Source organism: Haemorhous mexicanus, chromosome 10 (genome assembly GCF_027477595.1).
Source record: "Haemorhous mexicanus isolate bHaeMex1 chromosome 10, bHaeMex1.pri, whole genome shotgun sequence".
Lineage (NCBI taxonomy): Eukaryota > Metazoa > Chordata > Aves > Passeriformes > Fringillidae > Haemorhous > Haemorhous mexicanus.
Genome location: NC_082350.1, coordinates 2,444,522 through 2,463,852, shown reverse-complemented (window position 1 = coordinate 2,463,852; position 19,331 = coordinate 2,444,522). Strand labels below are relative to the sequence as shown.

The 19,331-nt window shown below is 46.0% G+C and overlaps 1 protein-coding gene and 1 long non-coding RNA gene across 2 annotated transcripts; both read left to right on the top strand.

Moving 5' to 3' along the window:
- Nucleotides 1–10,846: 10,846 nt before the first annotated feature.
- Nucleotides 10,847–11,737, top strand: LOC132331445 (uncharacterized). Its single transcript, XR_009487590.1, has 2 exons — nucleotides 10,847–11,128; nucleotides 11,312–11,737. It is a non-coding gene; the product is annotated as an uncharacterized LOC132331445 (long non-coding RNA).
- Nucleotides 11,738–15,153: 3,416 nt separating this feature from the next.
- Nucleotides 15,154–18,367, top strand: LOC132331444 (G-protein coupled receptor 55-like). The gene is made up of 3 exons (XM_059854863.1): nucleotides 15,154–15,260; nucleotides 16,127–16,404; nucleotides 17,059–18,367. The coding sequence occupies exon 3, from the start codon at nucleotides 17,072–17,074 to the stop codon at nucleotides 17,987–17,989; it is 918 nt and encodes a 305-aa protein (XP_059710846.1). The 5' UTR covers nucleotides 15,154–15,260; nucleotides 16,127–16,404; nucleotides 17,059–17,071; the 3' UTR covers nucleotides 17,990–18,367.
- Nucleotides 18,368–19,331: the final 964 nt, after the last annotated feature.

Sequence of the window (19,331 nt, the reverse complement as noted above, 5' to 3'; positions counted from 1 at the left end):
CTTGCAGTCTGCTCCATGGCACACAGCTCGTGCCCAGAGGTGCTGCCCAGGGCAGGCAGCTGCTGGTGAGCCATTACCCCTGTGGGAGATTTGAAAAAGCAGCTGGTTTTCCCCCTCTTGCTGAAGCACAGAAGCTTCAAGGACAGCTGGATTTCCACATTAAAAAAATTAGGGGAAAACACCTTTTTTTTGTTCACATTAAAGCTGTAGTCTACTCATTCCATTTTCACATTTCTGGCACCTGGAAAATCACACTTGTGAGTGAGAGATGTTGTTCCACAGTCAATCTTCATTCCAACCAAGGTGGAATTTTCCCAGCCCTGCACATGGGTGAAGTCCAGTTGTAGTTCTGGGAACTGCAAACACCACGGATGCCCACGATCCCCACATCAAGGTCACAATCCAAACCCACTGTTTTCCCTTTTTAAAAACGCGACTTCAAGTAAACCCACGAGACATTCATGTGAGAGCTAACAGAGAAACTCTGCAGGTTGTCTGGTCCTGAGAGCTATATATTAAAGAAGTGTAAGTTTTATCTTTTGTGCAATGTGCTGAAATGAAGCTCAAGTTTCATTTTGGCACAGCAGTGCCAGTGCTCAGTGCCCCTCTCCAGTTTCCCAGAGGTGCTCTCAGCAGCTGTACCTCCCAGCTTCACTCTGCCACTCTCTGAGGAGAGAAACAGCTGCTCCCACCTCAAGCAGTGCCCCCTCCTGCAGTGTCAAACACAGAAAAGAGCAGCCCCTGAAGAGCTTCTGACATCTGTAGCCAGAAACTCAATATTTTAACTTCTGGCTTGCCCTTGACAAGCAGCAGCCTGCCCTCCCCAAGGACAGCAGGGTGTTTGGACATCTGGGCTCTCAGATCAGCTCTCTGTGCACTTGGATATCTGCATCCTGCAGATGAAACCATACAGATGCTTATTAAGCATCTCTGCCACCCCAATCAACTCATTCTTGAGAAAGATGCAGCCAACAATTATGCCAGATGCTGGCTGAGCTCTGGAAAGGAGACCACACATGACTGCCCTTGTAGGTTAATGAGAGTTCAAACAACAATGAGTATCTTTATTAATCTACTAATTGCCTGGTGTTACTGGGGAAAAAAAAGAAGTTTTTGGTGGTTTTTGATGCCTTTGATCTGTTTATTTGCTGTGTTACTATGGTTCATTTCCCCTTCACTCAGGTTGACACTGGCTGGGTATTTTTTCTCAATATTTCATCATTCAAAAAAAAAAAAAAAAACCCATAAGAATATGCCATGTCTTTTAAAAGAGCCCAATACCTCGACCTGGAACCTTTTTCAGACAGTGCCTTTTCTCTGCTGCTACACCAAGTCTTACCCAAAGGCAAGCAGTTACAACCCAGTGAAAGAAAGACTTGCTCTCCATTCCTACAGCAGCTGAAAAAGTTGCTGAAACACTGCAAAGTCAACAAAACAACTGCACTGAATTCTTGCAAACCTTTGTCTTTCTTTTCCCACTGCACTGAATGATCCTAGGTGTGCCCAGCATGTAGGAGCTCCAATAAAATCAGAGATCTCTGCATGTTTCCAGCTCCCTCCTTCTCATGTACTGAGATCCCACTGCAAAGCCAGGCTGTGACATAACTGCCTTGAAACCATAGATCCCTTGGCAGCATAAAATACTGAAATCTGAACTCTGGTGTAATTCTTTTAGGGTTTCTTTTCTTGTTTCTTTTTCAGTGTAACGACAAGCCCTACGTGTAATAAAGACAGTAAAATTGTTAGAAAAATTATCACCTTTAAAACCTGATTCTCTTCAGGCTTTAGTAGTAGAAACATGAAGATATCCTGAGAACCAAAGCTTTCTCTTGAAAGTAGACAGCATGATTTGTTTTGAGTCACAAACTTTTCTAAATTACTGCAAACCACATTTGCTAAATTTACACAGCAAAACCTTCTGTTCTTTCTTCTCTTTTGACTTCCAGCACTAGAAATTCAGCTTGGGGAATTCAGCTGGATCATCTCTCATTTATATATCTCTGCCAAACAAAGTCTGTGCCAGCTAAATCCGAATTTCTCAGGTGTTTTCTGGCAACCCACAGGCAGCAGAGGGACCAGAGGCACAGCCAGAGACCCCCCAGCAAGGATGCTGAGTGTGAAAACAAGCACAGGTTCCCTTTCCATGCTCATGCTGGAATGCAAATGCTGCTCTGTCTTGGACCATTGTTCATTCCCAGCTCAGCCTAACGCCTCCAGTGTCATCACTGGCAGATTTCAGTCCAGCTCAGCAGGAATTGTCTCTGTGTTAGCTCAATACTGCAGGCAGGACAAAGAGAAGCAAAAATAAATAAATAAAAATATTCTTCTGTCTCCTAGCTGCACCAAGTACCAGGTCCATTACATAGAAATGTGTCCATGGTGATTTTTAGGACAGAAGACCTAAAGAAGCCTCCCTCCAGCAAACCAGCTGGTGACAGCTGTCCCCTATGGAAAGCTGACAAGATTGAACATTGAATTTTTCAGCAAAGAACAACAGACACCATGCACTGTCTTGCAGCTTGCCTCCAGCCTTCTGCCCCTGAAACACCCTTGGCCACACGAGCCATGGTTTGGTTTTCCTGCCACCCACATTTCAGCTGCTGTCTCTTACTTTCTGCTGCATTTTTCCTACAGTTTGACCCTTGTAAAAATCCAGAAGTATCACCAGATAAACCTTTCATCCTGTTTGTGCCCAGTTTACCCACTGATGGAAACTTTCAATGCCAACACCAAATGCTTTAAAAATTAATTAGAGCTCGGTGTGGCTGATTCCATCACCAAACTCTGCCAACGTCAGAGTTACACCACACCAGGCTCTCACCATCATCAGTCTGGTCTAGGAGACCTTGCTTTTTCAGTTGTCACTGTAAAAGGAGCAGCCAGATGTTTTCTCAGTTCCTCTGACTGGAAGGAGAAGAGGGCACCCATGGGCTTCAGTAAGATCTGTAAATGCCAAAAGGTCAGAGTTACATTACCAAGAGTTACATTACCTGGGTTTAGAATAATTTCAGATTATTGTAATTTACAAAGTATTTCTAAAATAATTGATTTTTTTTTTTTTAAGAGTGGGTATCTGCAGAGTTGGGCTTTTTGCTTTCTATTACTGTAACTAGAATTCAGAAACCAGAAGTCTAGCCCAAAGATCTACAAACACCCTCTGCCAAGATCAGAGGTGTTACTCAGCTTTTTTAACAACCCAGATACGAAGTCACAGCCAAATTTTAGGCATTGCCATTAAATGGACAGGTTTTTTGGGCCAGGCTGTCAGCAGTTGTGGGGCTGCACCTGGGAGCCTCAGTGGCCATCCCCTTCCCACCCTGCTGTGCCTGAGCCTGGAGCAGCATGGGCAGCCTGGGCAGGTCTGCAGGGAGGCACCCAGAGGGCTGCAGAGGAGGAAGATGTTGCAGAGCCCCTTGGGCCATGACAGTGACGCTCACAGCTGAGCTGTGGTCCTTTCAAACATGCCTGCCAGCTTAAACCTAACAGCAGGCTGTTATGAATCATCAGGTGCTGACATTTCTTCAAATTTTTAAAGATTTTAACACCACTCTGTCCTATGGTTGCAAATGTCTCGACTACAACCACACACACATAGACAAGACCTGGCACATGGCTTCAGACTAATCCCTTTGCAAAGGTTGGAAAGCCAGAAAAATACCCATATTGGAAAGCAATATAAAGAAGCCACTCTCTGTTCCCCATCACAGGCAGCTGAGGACCAATACACACTGGGAGTGATCCAGAGAACTTTCAGTCTCTCAGCAAATCCAAATTTTGGGCTAGTTCTTCTCTTCAACAAAATCTTTAATTTTCCAAGTGGCTGTACCATCTAAAGTACCATATACACCACAGTCCTTCTCCAGGTCCTACAATAACAGCAATTACTCTAAATTTTAACATTCTGAGCAATGTGTTTTTGTCCCTGACCATGGCCTCGGCTGAAATTCAAACTCTCTTCCCTTCCTGAACTTTGCACCTAAATTTTGGCTCCTCAGCCTTACCTTTCAGTTCTCAAAACTGGTTTCTGACTCACTTGATTAAACTGGATAAGGTTCATTACAAAACCTTCCACTCTGCTTGTCCTGTTACCTCCACCTAAAGTAGGAAGCTATGCCCAGGTAGGGATAGGAGAGCCATCCCTGTGGCACCCCTAGGGCCACCACGAGCAGCCCTGCAGCATCCTCTGTCCTCTTTCACTCGGTGTTCTCACCCTCCCTGGCAGTTACCTGTCCACAGAGCTCCTTTCCCAGGTTTGATGCTTGCCAGCAAGCCACAGCTGGGACTCTTCTGAGAATCTGCCCCAGATTTCCCTCAGCAGTGAGAAGAGGCTGCTTTTTCCTGTACACTGAAAGTTGTGGGATTGAGTCACTTTTCTTCTCATGTCAGAGAGCTGAGAGACCTGAAGGTCTCATGTACATCTGGAGCTAGAGCACAGTGAAATCAAAGCTAAAGGGGAAGAACTGGGGGTACAGAAATGACTGACACACAACACGAGGCGAACACAAACATGAAAGCCCTGCCTGGGATTCCTTCTGGCTGAGAGCTTCACTCACAGCACCCAGACCCTTTGGTTTGCCTTCAGCAGCAGTCTCCCTCCTGAACCTTAGAGAAGACAGACCTGCATGAAAGAAAACACCTTGAAATACTGAGAGCACCTTAAAGGACAGCCCTTCAGCACAGGCAGAGGGGTTCCTGAAGTGGAGATCACCCATCTCTGAGCATGGCTCACCAGGAGGAGGGCACAGGGTGGCAACGAGGCTCCCACAGAGCCAGAGCCCCTTCTCTGCTGGGCAGCAGGCAGCCCCTGTGTGGTGGTGTTCTCAGGGGTCCCAGGAAGAGACGAGAATCTTGACTCCATGTTTCAGAAGGCTGAGTTATTACTTTATGACATATATTATATTAAAACTATACTAAAAGAATAGAAGAAGGGATTTCATCAGAAGGCTTGCAAGCAAGGAGAAAAAGAATGAAATGATAAGAAAAGCTCCTGACTCTCAGAGAGTCTGAGCCAGCTGGACTGGGATTGGCCATTAATTAGAAACAACCAGATGAGACCAATCCCAGATCCACCTGGTGCATTCCACAGCAGCAGATAAGAATTGTTTACATTTTGTTCCTGAGGCCTCTCAGCTTCTCAGGAGAAAAAATCTTAAGGAAAGGATTTTTCATAAAACATGTCTGTGACACCCCTGGACCCCCTGGCAGCTGGAAGGAGGCTGAAGGCAAGCTGTGCTCTCCCTGGGTGCCTGTGCACCCCAGCACTGCTTGAGCTGGCTGTGAAAACTCAGCTGGATGCTAACAAAACCCAGCACTCGCTTTGTGGCTCCAGTATGTACAACAAAAATTGTCTTGGTGTAACTAGCACCAAGTTAACAGATAGAACAGCATCACACACCCTTCCTTCCCCTTACCATGCTGTTAAGACCTGGCTGAAAATCTCTGTCCTGCTGAAGAGCAGCTGCCCCTACCAGGAGTCCCTTGGACGCTGATGTGGGAGGTGCTGTTGAGCAGAAGAGGAATAAGCCATAATTATATAGTGCATCCATTTGTTTGGGGGAGAATTCCAATTAAATTAACATTCGTGGGTGTCCCTTCAAACATATATCTTCTCCTCAATCCAGAATCATAAGAGCTCTTCTCTGCAGAAATGGTCAGTATTTCTTAGTTTGACAAACCAGGTCAGGTTAAAAGAAAAAGAAAACAAGCACAAAAAATAATTACTCTTTTTTAACAACTCCAGAGGAACAAATTTTACGTCACCAGTTACAGTTTCAGGTAGAGATCTGGCTGAAATGTGGCAGGCTATGTAGATGTCATTAAACTGCAGTTCTAGAAACTTGAACTCATCTTCATCTCAAATTCGATCTGACTTTTCACAAGTTTATGAGATCAAAAAGAACGGAAGAAACAATATTCTGGATGCTGGGGCAATTTACTCCCAAGAACCAGGTGTCAACACTGAAAAACATGACCCAAACATCATCTCTGCAAAAACCAGATTACAGTAAGAATATTAAAAAAAAATATATTTGTAGTTAAAGAAAAATATACTCTAACCACTTTCTCCAGCTCCCCACTTAATTCAGATCACAAGCCAGACTGCTAAATCAGCATGTATAGCCCTATTTAGTATTGCTTCAGTGGTTGTGGTTGTTTACCAAAAAATGCTCAAGACCAGAGAAATTTTTATGCTAAAATATTTTAATACTTGACTTTAGAAACACTTACCAGGAAAACAACAGGAAAAGGATGTGGCCTGATAAATGCATGTTACATCTTCATCAGTGTCATATATTTATTCATTTGAATTTGATTTCACTGAAATTAATAAGTGTAAAAAGTCTGAAGTGCAGGCGTGTCCTGGTACCAAACAAGCAGCTCTCAAGCTCCATTTTCAGGAAGGAAGATGGACATTTTTTAACTCACAGTGGATGTTGTCCACAAAAAACCCTTTAAACCTTTCTCTGAGGGGGCATTCATAAAAGGCAGAGAAGGGTGAAGGCTCAGTCTGTGCACACCAGCTTTGAGGGAAGCAAAGCAGGAGGAAGAAGAGGGGGGAGACAGGGCAGGAGCAGCAGGGAGAGGGCAGGAGCAGCAGGGAGAGGGCAGGAGCAGCAGGGATAGAGCAGGAGCAGCAGGGACAGGGCAGGAGCAGCAGGGAGAGGGCAGGAGCAGCAGGGATAGAGCAGGAGCAGCAGGGAGAGGGCAGGAGCAGCAGGGAGAGGGCAGGAGCAGCAGGGAGAGGGCAGGAGCAGCAGGGATAGAGCAGGAGCAGCAGGGAGAGGGCAGGAGCAGCAGGGAGAGAGCAGGAGCAGCAGGGATAGACCAGGAGCAGCAGGGAGAGGGCAGGAGCAGCAGGGATAGAGCAGGAGCAGCAGGGATAGAGCAGGAGCAGCAGGGACAGGGCAGGAGCAGCAGGGACAGGGCAGGAGCAGCAGGGACAGGGCAGGAGCAGCAGGGAGAGGGCAGGAGCAGCAGGGAGAGAGCAGGAGCAGCAGGGATAGAGCAGGAGCAGCAGGGAGAGGGCAGGAGCAGCAGGGACAGGGCAGGAGCAGCAGGGAGAGAGCAGGAGCAGCAGGGAGAGGGCAGGAGCAGCAGGGAGAGAGCAGGAGCAGCAGGGAGAGAGCAGGAGCAGCAGGGAGAGGGCAGGAGCAGCAGGGACAGGGCAGGAGCAGCAGGGAGAGGGCAGGAGCAGCAGGGAGAGGGCAGGAGCAGCAGGGAGAGAGCAGGAGCAGCAGGGAGAGAGCAGGAGCAGCAGGGAGAGAGCAGGGGCAGCAGGGAGAGAGCAGGAGCAGCAGGGATAGAGCAGGAGCAGCAGGGAGAGGGCAGGAGCAGCAGGGATAGACCAGGAGCAGCAGGGATAGACCAGGAGCAGCAGGGAGAGGGCAGGAGCAGCAGGGATAGAGCAGGAGCAGCAGGGAGAGAGCAGAAGCAGCAGGGAGAGAGCAGGAGCAGCAGGGATAGAGCAGGAGCAGCAGGGAGAGGGCAGGAGCAGCAGGGAGAGAGCAGGGGCAGCAGGGATAGAGCAGGAGCAGCAGGGATAGAGCAGGAGCAGCAGGGAGAGAGCAGAAGCAGCAGGGAGAGAGCAGGAGCAGCAGGGATAGAGCAGGAGCAGCAGGGAGAGGGCAGGAGCAGCAGGGAGAGAGCAGAAGCAGCAGGGAGAGAGCAGGAGCAGCAGGGATAGAGCAGGAGCAGCAGGGAGAGAGCAGGAGCAGCAGGGATAGAGCAGGAGCAGCAGGGAGAGGGCAGGAGCAGCAGGGATAGAGCAGGAGCAGCAGGGACAGGGCAGGAGCAGCAGGGAGAGAGCAGGAGCAGCAGGGACAGGGCAGGAGCAGCAGGGAGAGGGCAGGAGCAGCAGGGAGAGAGCAGGAGCAGCAGGGATAGAGCAGGAGCAGCAGGGAGAGGGCAGGGGCAGCAGGGACAGGGCAGGAGCAGCAGGGAGAGAGCAGGAGCAGCAGGGACAGGGCAGGAGCAGCAGGGAGAGAGCAGGAGCAGCAGGGACAAGGCAGGAGCAGCAGGGAGAGAGCAGGAGCAGCAGGGAGAGAGCAGGAGCAGCAGAGGCAAGGCAGGAGCAGCAGGGACAGGGCAGGAGCAGCAGGGATAGAGCAGGAGCAGCAGGGATAGAGCAGGAGCAGCAGGGAGAGGGCAGGAGCAGCAGGGAGAGGGCAGGAGCAGCAGCTCTCCTTTCTTTTGGTTGAAACCCAGTTTTGTTTTTTCTTGTGGAGCCACTGGGCCCCTTTCTCTGGGGGCCACATCTCTAACTGCATGCACAGATAGCATCCTCTAGATACAGAGGTCGGCCCAAAGCTCTCCCTGCCCGCCTTCACACAGCCTCACCCCAACTGAAATGTTACTGAAATTAATCAGAAAAGCTGAAAGATTCAAATTAATTAGGTGTGCACATGCATATGATACCTGAAAGGAAATAAAATAATGCCATTTAATACTTCTTTTGTTTGATACTACATACTATCAACACAGTTCAACAATTACTACCCAAATTTAGTTAATTCTGAATAGGAAAGGGCAGACAGACAAGTTGTGAACATCCAGCCATAACTGATGCACAGTTGTCCCTCCTGGGCTGCAGACAGAGCTGGGCCCCAGGAAGGAACAGGTGAAAAATTGTTTGGTCTTGGATAACTGGATCTAGGAAACTGCACTCCATTGCAGGTGTCTTGTAGAACCTTTGGAAAAGTCTTATAATTATCTCTGCTTTGATTTCCCACCCATAAAATTAAAAAAAAACCAAACCCCAAACTCCAGCCCCTATCTATGCAGGACAAGGCCAGAACAGGCCCTGAGAAGAGGACAAAAAAAAAAAAACAACCTTGGCTGAGCCCTGCAGGCAAAGCCTGTCATGGTGCATTGAGATATCCTGTACAGAAACCTAAATCACCCTAAAAGTGGTTTGTCCAGGCACAAACACCACACCTGATAGTGTTTGATAAACAGGTTGTAAGGTTAGATAAGCACCAAACTGATGTGTCCAACAATGAAGCAGCAGGAGGAAAGAGATTTTCATTAGCAGCCAAATCCTCTGTGTGCTAAAAAGTTAAATTTTACCAGTACATCATGATATCATAAATACATGCATTGCTGCTGGTCTGCTAAGATTAAAATAGACTGTGATTTGATGTTTGGCACAACAGTGGTACACACAGTTTACATAATGAAGTAATAGAGCACAAAACAGAGAAAGCAAAATAAATTCTAGTAAAAACACTTTTTTTAAGTTTCCCTTTTTCCCCTGCAAGCAGGTCTTTTGCAAACATACAATTTTGTAAGAATATTTCCTTTGAGGAATATCTTATCTATAGAAACTCAGGAAAATGTAGATTTGTCAGCTTCTCACTGCTGTCACTGCATTCCTAACTAATTAATCTCTTAATGCTAATTATCTAAACTTGGAGGTTTGCTATCTTTCAATTTCTGCTACCATAGGAACACTGGAAATCATGATTCAGCTGCCAACCTGAGTTTTTCTCTTCACAGTTTTTAACTCTTCCCCTAAACATCCACTGCTGGCTCTGGTCACTTGAGCCACTTGAGCCACACTTTTTCTCTTGCCCAAAATGACTCTTAGGTTCTTTTTGCATTATTTTTTTGTACTGAAATGACATCCAGAGACCTTCCCTTCCTGCTGTAAATACCTCTGGCAGTTTCTCACAGACATTTATTACACACCCAGAAATGAGACAAGGAAAACTGACTGTTCCCATTAAGAAGAAATGGAACCATGAGATGTGGGGTCTGACTGAGACTCTTTGGTCACCACAGGGTGCATGCAGTACCTCAGCCCTCTAAGCAGCCCAGCTGGCTCAAAATTGAGTGCAAGTGCTGTTGAAAAGGAGCTCCAGTTGTGCAGTTATTTTCCTAGAGCTGTACGTGCAATTCCCAACTGTGAAAAATAAAATGAGATCTTGACATTTTCAGTAATTTTTTTTTTCCCCCCAAAGTGCCTGTCTGATCTTGCCAGGTCAGTCTTGTGGTTTGGGAGTTTGTGTGATCTCTCATGAAATACTAGATTTGCAGAAATGCTGTCACAAGTCTTTCAAGGGTAATGATAATTTGAAGACCAGTGTAGCTAATGGTTTAAATACAAAAAATACCTTAGAAGTGTCAAAATTACTCAGCCATTAGGCAGAAGAGACACATAGGCTGTGATGTGTTATTCAGGGCCCACAGCTGGGGTGCATGAAGCCTCGCTCTAACGCCTGCTCTGCCGAGCCAGGGAACAACTGAAAATGCAAAATCTGCAACACCACAGACAGATCTCCACCAGCTTCAAATTTCACCACTCTCAGGGCACTGAGATGGAAAATACCTACCCTGCTGATCTGGACTCAGAAGTCCCACAAGACATCCCCAGCTGATTTCCCTGTGGAAACAGACATTGGAAAAGTCTTATAATTATCTCTGCTTTGATTTCCCACCCATAAAATTAAAAAAAACCAAACCCCAAACTCCAGCCCCTATCTATGCAGGACAAGGCCAGAACAGGCCTTGAGAAGAGGACAAAAAAAAACAACCTTGGCTGAGCCCAGGCATGTCTCTCTAAAAATATTAGATAGTTCAACACTAAACATGTCAAGGCTCAAAGAGCCAGAGCAGTTCACCGGCTCTCCCAAGCAGCAGATTTAGCTCCTCCAGCAGTGAAGGACCCTGGGGGAATTCTGGCACAGCCAAGGCTGGCTGGTCCTTTCCAGAGGACACCAAGCATCAGTGACAAACATCGGTGCCTGTGGTCAGACCGCTGATTTGGCTCAGCAGCTTCCTGGCCCTGGCCCTCGGCCCCATGAGCCACACACAGTCAGCCCTGTGGCCACTTCCTCCACAGAAGAGCTTCATCTCAGCCGTGCTGTGCTTTGGTCCTCCCCACCCAGAACCATCAGAGCTTGGGCTCTCCTTGCTCATTATGCCAGGGTACAGGTGCCAGCGAGGACAAGAAGCTCAGCTGGTGGGGACAGGCTGGGATAAGCTGTCTGAGCTACACCATGGTGTTCCTCCCAGTGGCACACCACAGACAGACAGACAGACAGACAGACAGGCACATGGCAGGGCTGAGGCCGAGCTCCTCACTGCCGTGGAGGAACGTGGAATGGCATTTGCAGTGCCCTGCGGAAAGGTGAGTGTGAAAAATGCATATTTAATGATTGGCTTTTCACAAATATTTAAATGAATATTATATGTGCTGTGTTAGAAAGTTATGATGTGTTAAATTTCTTAAGTAGGGTGTTAAATATAGTTTTAGGTTATAACATAAGGTTAAAAGAGAAACTATGCTATGTAGAATACTTTTTTTTTAAAGAAAGGACTCGCACTGAGAGAGCAGCCACAGGACACCTCAGTCTTTCAGAGAAAGAGAATTTATTGCTCCATTATCAGGAGAGACAAACTTCTTCCTGCCTCGCTCAGCCCTGAAGACGCCGCCAGGATTCAGAGGAAGAAGTTGACACTGCCCAGACAGAATCCTGTGTTTGAATGGAATTTATGCATCATGTATGAGGTGCATGAATATGCAACAGGCTGTTGTTTTTAAGGGTTAATCCTCTGTTAACGTGGGGCCTTTTCCAGGTTTATTTTGCCCAGAAAAAGGTTCCTGGACTGTCTGTAACTCTTTGTTTCTATTGTCTCATATTGCCTTAATCCAAATTGTCCAAATCATTATTACTCTAATTATATTGCTATTTTTATAACCATTCTATTATCATTAAACTTTTAAAACTTAAAAAAACCAAGTGATTGGTGTTTTTCGCAGCGAGCTTTGAGCCCATTTTGCCTTTCTGCTGCTCCTGCCTCCCAGCACCAAATGAGTGCACAGGTGTTGAGCCCACACCGAGCCCACCGCGCTCATTGCTACATTGGCCGGGCAATCTCAAATTGGCCAACCAAAACCGCTACACTCCTGTGCCACGAGATGGAGCAGCTCAGTTACAAACAGCTCTGCAGAGCCACCAGATGAAGATGATGGGACATTTCATCCCATCTCTGGCTCATCCAGAGGCTCTGCATCACAGCAGTGGATGCTCTCTCTTCTCAAGCAGGGCAAATGCTTTTCTCACTGGTTAGGCTAGGATTTAAATCAAGAAAAACCTCACCATGTCTTCACTGCACAACCCTGTGTGGTTACTGACTTGTCATAAACTGGAAGGCTGACAGCAGCATCAGCCCCATGCCGACACTTCCCAAGGACCAACAGCAGGAGAGCCAGGACCTTGGCTGGCACAGCCCAGCACTGCAAGGAGAAGGTTGGCCTTAAGGGCAAGCACAGGGAACCAGCAGAACTCTGGTTGCCACTGAGGGACATGTGTGTGTCCTGAAGGTGAGATCTGTGTGTCCTGAAGGTGAGATGTGCATGTGTCCTGAAGATGAGGTCTGTGCGCCCTGAAGCTGTGTCCTGAAGGTGAGATCTGTGTGTCCTGAAGGTGAGGTCTGTGTGTCCTGAAGGTGAGATATTTGTGTCCTGAAGATGAGATATGTGTGTCCTGAAGGTGAGATCTGTATCCTGAAGGTGAGGTCTGTGTGGCAGCAGCCATATGGCAAAATTCTCAATACCAACAAAGAAATACATGTGAAGCAGCTCCTTCATGAGGAAAAAGGCACATTCAGCATCAGGAATCATGTGAAACAGGAGGTGCTTCACACACTGGTGGCATTGCTGACACGCACAGGCGTGTCAAGGACAGAGAATGTGCAGAGGTGACCCTCTTCTCCCAAGTCTCCAAGAAAAGGGACCCACACTTGGACTTAGGGGCTTTGTGAAGAGACACATCCCCTTAGCACAGAGCAGAGCCTGTGCTGAGAACAGAAAGGTTCCTAGCTGCCCACTGCTTTCCCCTGCATGCCAAGTAATGAACACTGTGGGAGTCCTTCAGGGGCTGTCCCAGCCTTTCCACTGTGCTGCCCACTGGGATCCACGTCACCCTCTGCAGCAGCCCTCAGCATCACACCTTTTCATCCATTTTTATTGCATTTGTACCCCTGTCCATGCCTTCCTGGCCACTTGGCTGAAGGAAGAGGTGGCTGGACTCACTGGAGGTGGCTGAACCACCCCTGCCACTGCTGCTTCCTCATCCTGCCTTTCCCACTGCATCTCTCTCCAGATGTGGAGTCTCACAGAGCTCTGTGCAGCCAGGGGACACCTTGCCCAGGGACACCTGGCTGGGGACAGCCTCCAGCAAGGTGGGCAGTGCTCAGAACATGAGGGTCAGAGAGGAAATGAGACAGAAGGAAAAGCACCAAGCGTCTGAGGGAGGGGAAAACCTCGAGTGGGAAGAGAAAGCCCCTGCTGTGAGTGTTGGTGGCAGTTTCAGAACTGGCATCTGCAAAGCCCAGAGCAGGGCAGGAGCACAGAGCAGCACCAAGCGAAAAATGAAAACTTTGGTCTTCCAGATGAAGAGGAACAAGAAATAACATGTACTGAAGAAACTGCACCACATAATCCAAACTACACTTAAAAAAACCCCAAAACCTTCAAAACATCTACAATATATCAACACCAACTTCACCATCAAAAAAACCTAAAAAATCCAATTCCTAAAAATAAAATAACAAAACAAACAACATAAAATTCCCACATCATCAACAAAATTACACCAATATCTCCACCAACCAACAAAAAAAAAAAAAAACACAAACTTTCCTAATCACCATAAACTTTTAAAAAATACACATTCCCAAATTCAACCAAATTATAAACCCTCTCTACCTAATCACCCACAAAAAACCCACGTTCCAATAAAACCCTAAATAACAAATAAAAAATTTAACTAATACAATACGCCTATTAAAACATAACACAAATATCCTAAAACAAACTCAGAAAACCCAAAAACCTCCCACAAAACAAAAAAACCCCAAAAACTCAATTTTCAATACAAATACAAACCAAAAAAACAAAACATCACAATCCTAAGTTTTTAAATTTTAAACAAGAAATACCCAAAAAATTACCACAAAAATAACTAACTTATAACAACCATTCATAACATCATCTTTTAATCCTTCAATATCAACTCTTCCTATCATTATGAACCAGAATTCACCAGGTGTTGAATTTTGGTGTCTGTGCTGCCAAAGTGAGCATATCTGAGCTGAGGGCAGCCCTGCTGGCCCAGCCCCAGACATCTCCTCATGGTGCCTGTGCTGGGTTTTGTTCACACCCAGAGTGCAGCCATGGTCACAAGACCCCCACAGGATACACAGAAGTGCAAGCTAGCTGAGAAATGAGATGAGGTACTGTTCCTTCAAACTTCTGTGGGTTTTTTCCTTTGGTGGTGTTGCTTTTTTTTCCTTAAATAGAGTCATTTCAACTAAAATACCCTGGGGAAACCCCAAGGGACTGTTTCTTCTCTCACCACCTATATCCCCCATCTCTTTCACAGATTTAATTTAGCCAATATAAATTTCAGTTTTGAAATTTAGGGAGTATGCAGAAGACCAAGCAAAACTACATCTGCGGCCTTTCTTTCCCTTTTTGGAAAGAACACTGCAAACATGCAGCCAAAATGTTCACTTTTTTCCCCTTTCTACCTGAACAAAATCATCACCTGACACTCCCCATGAGTATATTCCTTGCTCCCTAGGAGTGTAAACAGATGTAAGAGTAACCCTTGACTCTTTTGAAACACCAAGTTGAAGTGAACATACCAGATCACCACTGAAAATCAGCAATCTCTCTTTCCTTTCTGATATCATGAAAAGTAAGGGAAGCAATGACAGGATTTAGCTCAAAGCACATTTTGACAACTAACACTCTACACATGGATGCTATGTAGAATTAATAAAATTCTGTATTGGAGAAAAAAACAAAAAAAAAACCAACAAAAAAACCAACAAAAAAAACCACACACACAAAAAAAAAAAAAAACCACCACCACCAAAAAAAAGCCACACAAAAGAGAAAAAACAACACAAATAAAGAAAAAACAAAGAAAGGTCTGTAGAGCCAAATTTCTCTCCGTGTTTTAAAGGGTGACTCAGAGGTGTGAGTCCCACAGATTTACATCCTTAAATGAGCTGTGTGACTGCCTGTGTACACAGAGCCTGCATGCAGACACGGCATGGGGAGCCCCATGCTGTCATGGAAATCTGTGATGGAACAAAAAGCAGCAGCACTTGGTGCTTTCTGACATTCTGACCAGCAGCTGCTTTGCATGCAGCTCACTCTGCTGCCTTAAAAGAAAACACAAGACTGTAGAATTCTACAAGCTGAGAAGGAGAAAAAGCCAACAACCAGAGCACGAGGCAGCCCAAAGGTAAGATGACAGGAGATATTTCATTATAACAAAACCTTGCCTTAAAAGCTTTCCTTTTTGTCATGAGAGCCAAAAACTAATTCTATTTTACATAACTTGCATTGCTTACAGCATAGCTAACTTTTTTAATGACTGAACAAAACTTCCCTTTGCATTTATGCTTTACATAATATTTTTTTCCATTTATCTTTTAATAAATCTGCACAACAGATCCTAGTCTGAAACATCTTTTAATCATAGTGAGAATTTTCTTAGTTAAACATCTTGGTGAGGAGCTAAAATTCTATTTCTCTAGACCCAGAATTTCTTAGACACACTATCAAACAAATTAGAAACAAGACTGAAGAATGAGGAAGGTAGTAATGAAATCTCCTACAGAAGCATTGAAGTAAAGAACTTTGTCAGTATTTATTACTTTTCAGAAATTCCTTAATTAACTTTTCCTTCCTTTGGCTCTCAGTAATGGGCTCCCTCCCAGCATCAGACTCACAGAGCTTCATGCTGCTTTTCTTACTTCTGTCTAAGCCAGGAACTCAGAGAATCTCACTTACCTGCCATTACTGTGTCTTTAAGGAGTAAAGAACTAAATTTCCTTTTTTGCTGATCTGAATCTCACTCGAAGAGATCCTAATCTCTCAAACCACAGCTAGGGAGAGTTTACATGTGAAATACTCAGGGGGGTGATTTGATCTGCAGGACAGAAACTTTGACTGCCCAGTTGACAAACAGTTGACAAATCTAAGATGGAACAGCATCAAAATCAGCAGCTCATGTAGGAAAGACACTGGTTTGAAGTAAAAACTAGAGAACAGCAGGAGAAAGTAATTTCTGGGTGCTGACAGAAAGATCTCTGACTTTATTTACAGGTTCCATTTGCTGTCATGGAACTGGCTGGAGGAAAGGATCTGGTATTCCTGGCCATTTGCATTTTTAAGTGACTACAGCACTGCAGAAACCAATGAACAGCTTCCTAGTCCTTATCAGGAGAGTCTGAGGGCAGGATCAAGCCAGAACCCTTCCTCTAAAGGAGGTAATTACTTCATGATCCCAGCTCAGCTCAGAGGGTGCCTGCCTGACTCCTTCAGTCTCTTCTTACACAGGCAAATCCAGCTGCATGTTTCCTGTAACCCCTGTCTCTGCTCTGGTAAGTCTGGCTGATTTAGACAAAACCTCATCCTTCTGCCAAAGACTTAACCTCTGCCAGAAATAGCCTGTTGGAAGCTTCCTGCCTGCAGCTTTCAGACAGCTTTTAGAAGGGCCAGAGGTACTCACAGTCCCTCTTTGCCCAGGGGTGGTGGGAGAGGGTGCAGGCTGGCAGTGACTGTATGGGATCCTCCCATTAATAAATGTGGGGGACCCTTCTGTTCTTGACTCCCCGAGATCTCATATGATAGCTTGATGCAGGAAACAGGATCCACAGAATTGTTTCCACCCTCGTGATCCCAGAAACCCTAAAATCAGGGTCTGCTACCTTGTGTCTGCAAAGAGATTGAATCTCTCCAAGGGGATGGTGCAGTCATACTCTGCCCAGCCAGAATACAGGACAGTGCAGGCTGGGGTTACAGCTAACAGTGCAAGGGAGGGTGGACACCAGAAAGCCCCATGCCCCCTCGAGGTACAACCTTGCCCAAAATCACTGCCACTGAGCAGCTCCATGTTACCAGGAGCTCCAATTCAGCACACAGCAGGGGAACAAAGTATTTCCAAAGCTGTGGACACATGGAGACCTCATTAGCCTTTGTTCTGTGTCTTCTACGTGATTTTCATCCTTTCTTGTGGGGATTTTCTTCTCTTCCAGCATACCTGGAGATATGAATGACACCCATGGCAAGGGCAATATCAGTGTTACTGTGGAACTGTTCCAGCTCATCGTGTACACCCCCACTTTTATCCTGGGATTGCTGTTCAACATCATGGCTCTGTCATTCCTGTTTTTTAAGGTTAAAAAGCTGTCAGAATCTACAGTCTACATGATAGCCCTTATATTCCTGGATACTTTGCTGTTGTTTACTCTTCCTTTCAAAATCATTTCCTACCACCTTCAGGACAACTGGAACTTGGGGTCTGTGTTTTGCTCCACCTTGGAGAGTCTGTACTTTGTGAACATGTACGGCAGCATCCTCATCTCCCTGTGCATCTGTGTGGATCGCTACATCGCTATCTGCCACCCCTTCGTGGCCCTCACCCTCAGGTCCATGAAGAAAGCTGCCATGGTCTGTGCTCTCATCTGCCTGGGCACCTCTGTGGGGACACTCTCTACTTTCCAGCTGCATGGAAAGGGCCACAACATCTCGTCCTGCTTCCACAACTTCTCCAAGAGCACGTGGGAGAACGCAGGCCTGCTCAGCACACTGGAGATCATCTTCTTTGGCAGCATGGCAGCCATGACTTTCTGCACTGCCCAAACCGTCCGCTGCCTGAGAAGGCACAGAAAGCCAGACAACCCCCGGCCACACAGCACCAGAGCAGAGAGGATCGTGGTGACAAACCTGGTTGCCTTTCTGGTGTGTTTCACACCTTACCACGTGGCATACTTCATGTACTTTTTAGTGAAGAACAACGTCATCCACATCAGTTTTCAGCAAGTGCTACGAGACACTGTTCAGGTCACCCTTTGCTGGGCAAACCTGAACTGCTGTCTCGATGGGGTGTGTTACTATTTTGTTTTAAAGGAGTCCTTGGAAGACCCGTTGCAAAACAGTGAAAAAAGAGCCATGCAAAAGCCTTGATTTACATACTGCATGTTCATTACTTGGGGTGATGTGTGGAGAGGCTTTTGTGGAAAGTACAGGGTTCTGAACTTCTTGCCTGAGCAGTTTGCTTTAAATATTCACAGCTGAAAATATTTCCTAAAAACCAGAACTTAGTAAATTTCCAAGAGACTCCTCCTAACTTTTTTTATTTCTTTCCATAATGTTTCCTGTTATTATTTATGTGTAAAAATATATTTAATTATTCATAGGAACAGTGATGCATATTTCTTTGGACGTGATTCTTCTTTACTTTGAAAAGAAAAAAATGTTCCCTTTATGTGGCAGCTTATTTCAGCTTCCCTGTCCACACTGTACCTGCAAACCTTCTTCAAAACTTTAGTCACTACAGACTTGCTCTGTTAAGAAACAAAGACTTGAAGTTCATGGTAAAAAGCTTCAGACTAAATTCTGTTGCCTCCTCTGTCCTGGTCACGTGCGCTTGTCCTCACACATATGTGCCTGTCAGGTTTAGACTTGCACATGCTATTTAAAAAAGAAAATAATGATTGTAACTCTAAATGCAAAGGCAGCTTTAGGTTCATGTGGGTATAGCAAAATCTCCATGCCATTCCTCCACTGCTGGACTTCAAGGTGCAGCACTTGTTTTGGTGACAGCTGTTGTGACAGCTCGTCACACATCTAACTAATGCTGCCACTGGCTCAAATCCCCACACAGCACACATTAATTGACTCCCCCAGTTCCAGGCTTCCTCATCAGCTCCTTTCCTACTTGCAGGCTTTTCACATCTGTTCCTTCCTCCTTGGTTACAAACATAGTTTCATGAACAGAGCCAAACCAAACAAGAGCATGAAATAAAATCCCCATGTCCAATGCAGTGGCAAACACATGAACCTGAAGGAACCACCCCCACCTTATGGGGGGATAAGATAAGAGCAGCCGTGATCCCTAAAGCAGTAGCCAGAAACACACAGAACCCTGGGGGAAAGCAACCTTTTGGACCTCAGAGCAAGCTAAGCACTCCCATTCCCCAAGCAAACAAGGCCATAAAAAATAATCAAGAGCCTAACATGCCAGTCAGTGACTTCTTATCAGCGCTCACAGGCACAGATAAGCCCAAAGACAAGGAGCATCCAGCCTGCAGAGGCACCCCACTGCTCTGGGCCACCCCCACTGCTGCCTGCAGCTCCATCCCAGCCATCAGCTGCCACCTCCTGAGGGATGAGCTGATTTAGCAATCTAAGCCAAAGAGTTCTCATATTCATGCTAAACTGGATCCTTGCAGTACCTCTTCGAGGCAGGGACACTAATCCCAGCCTTTGAACTGTCTCTTTTCCACAACTTTTGACAAGGCTAATG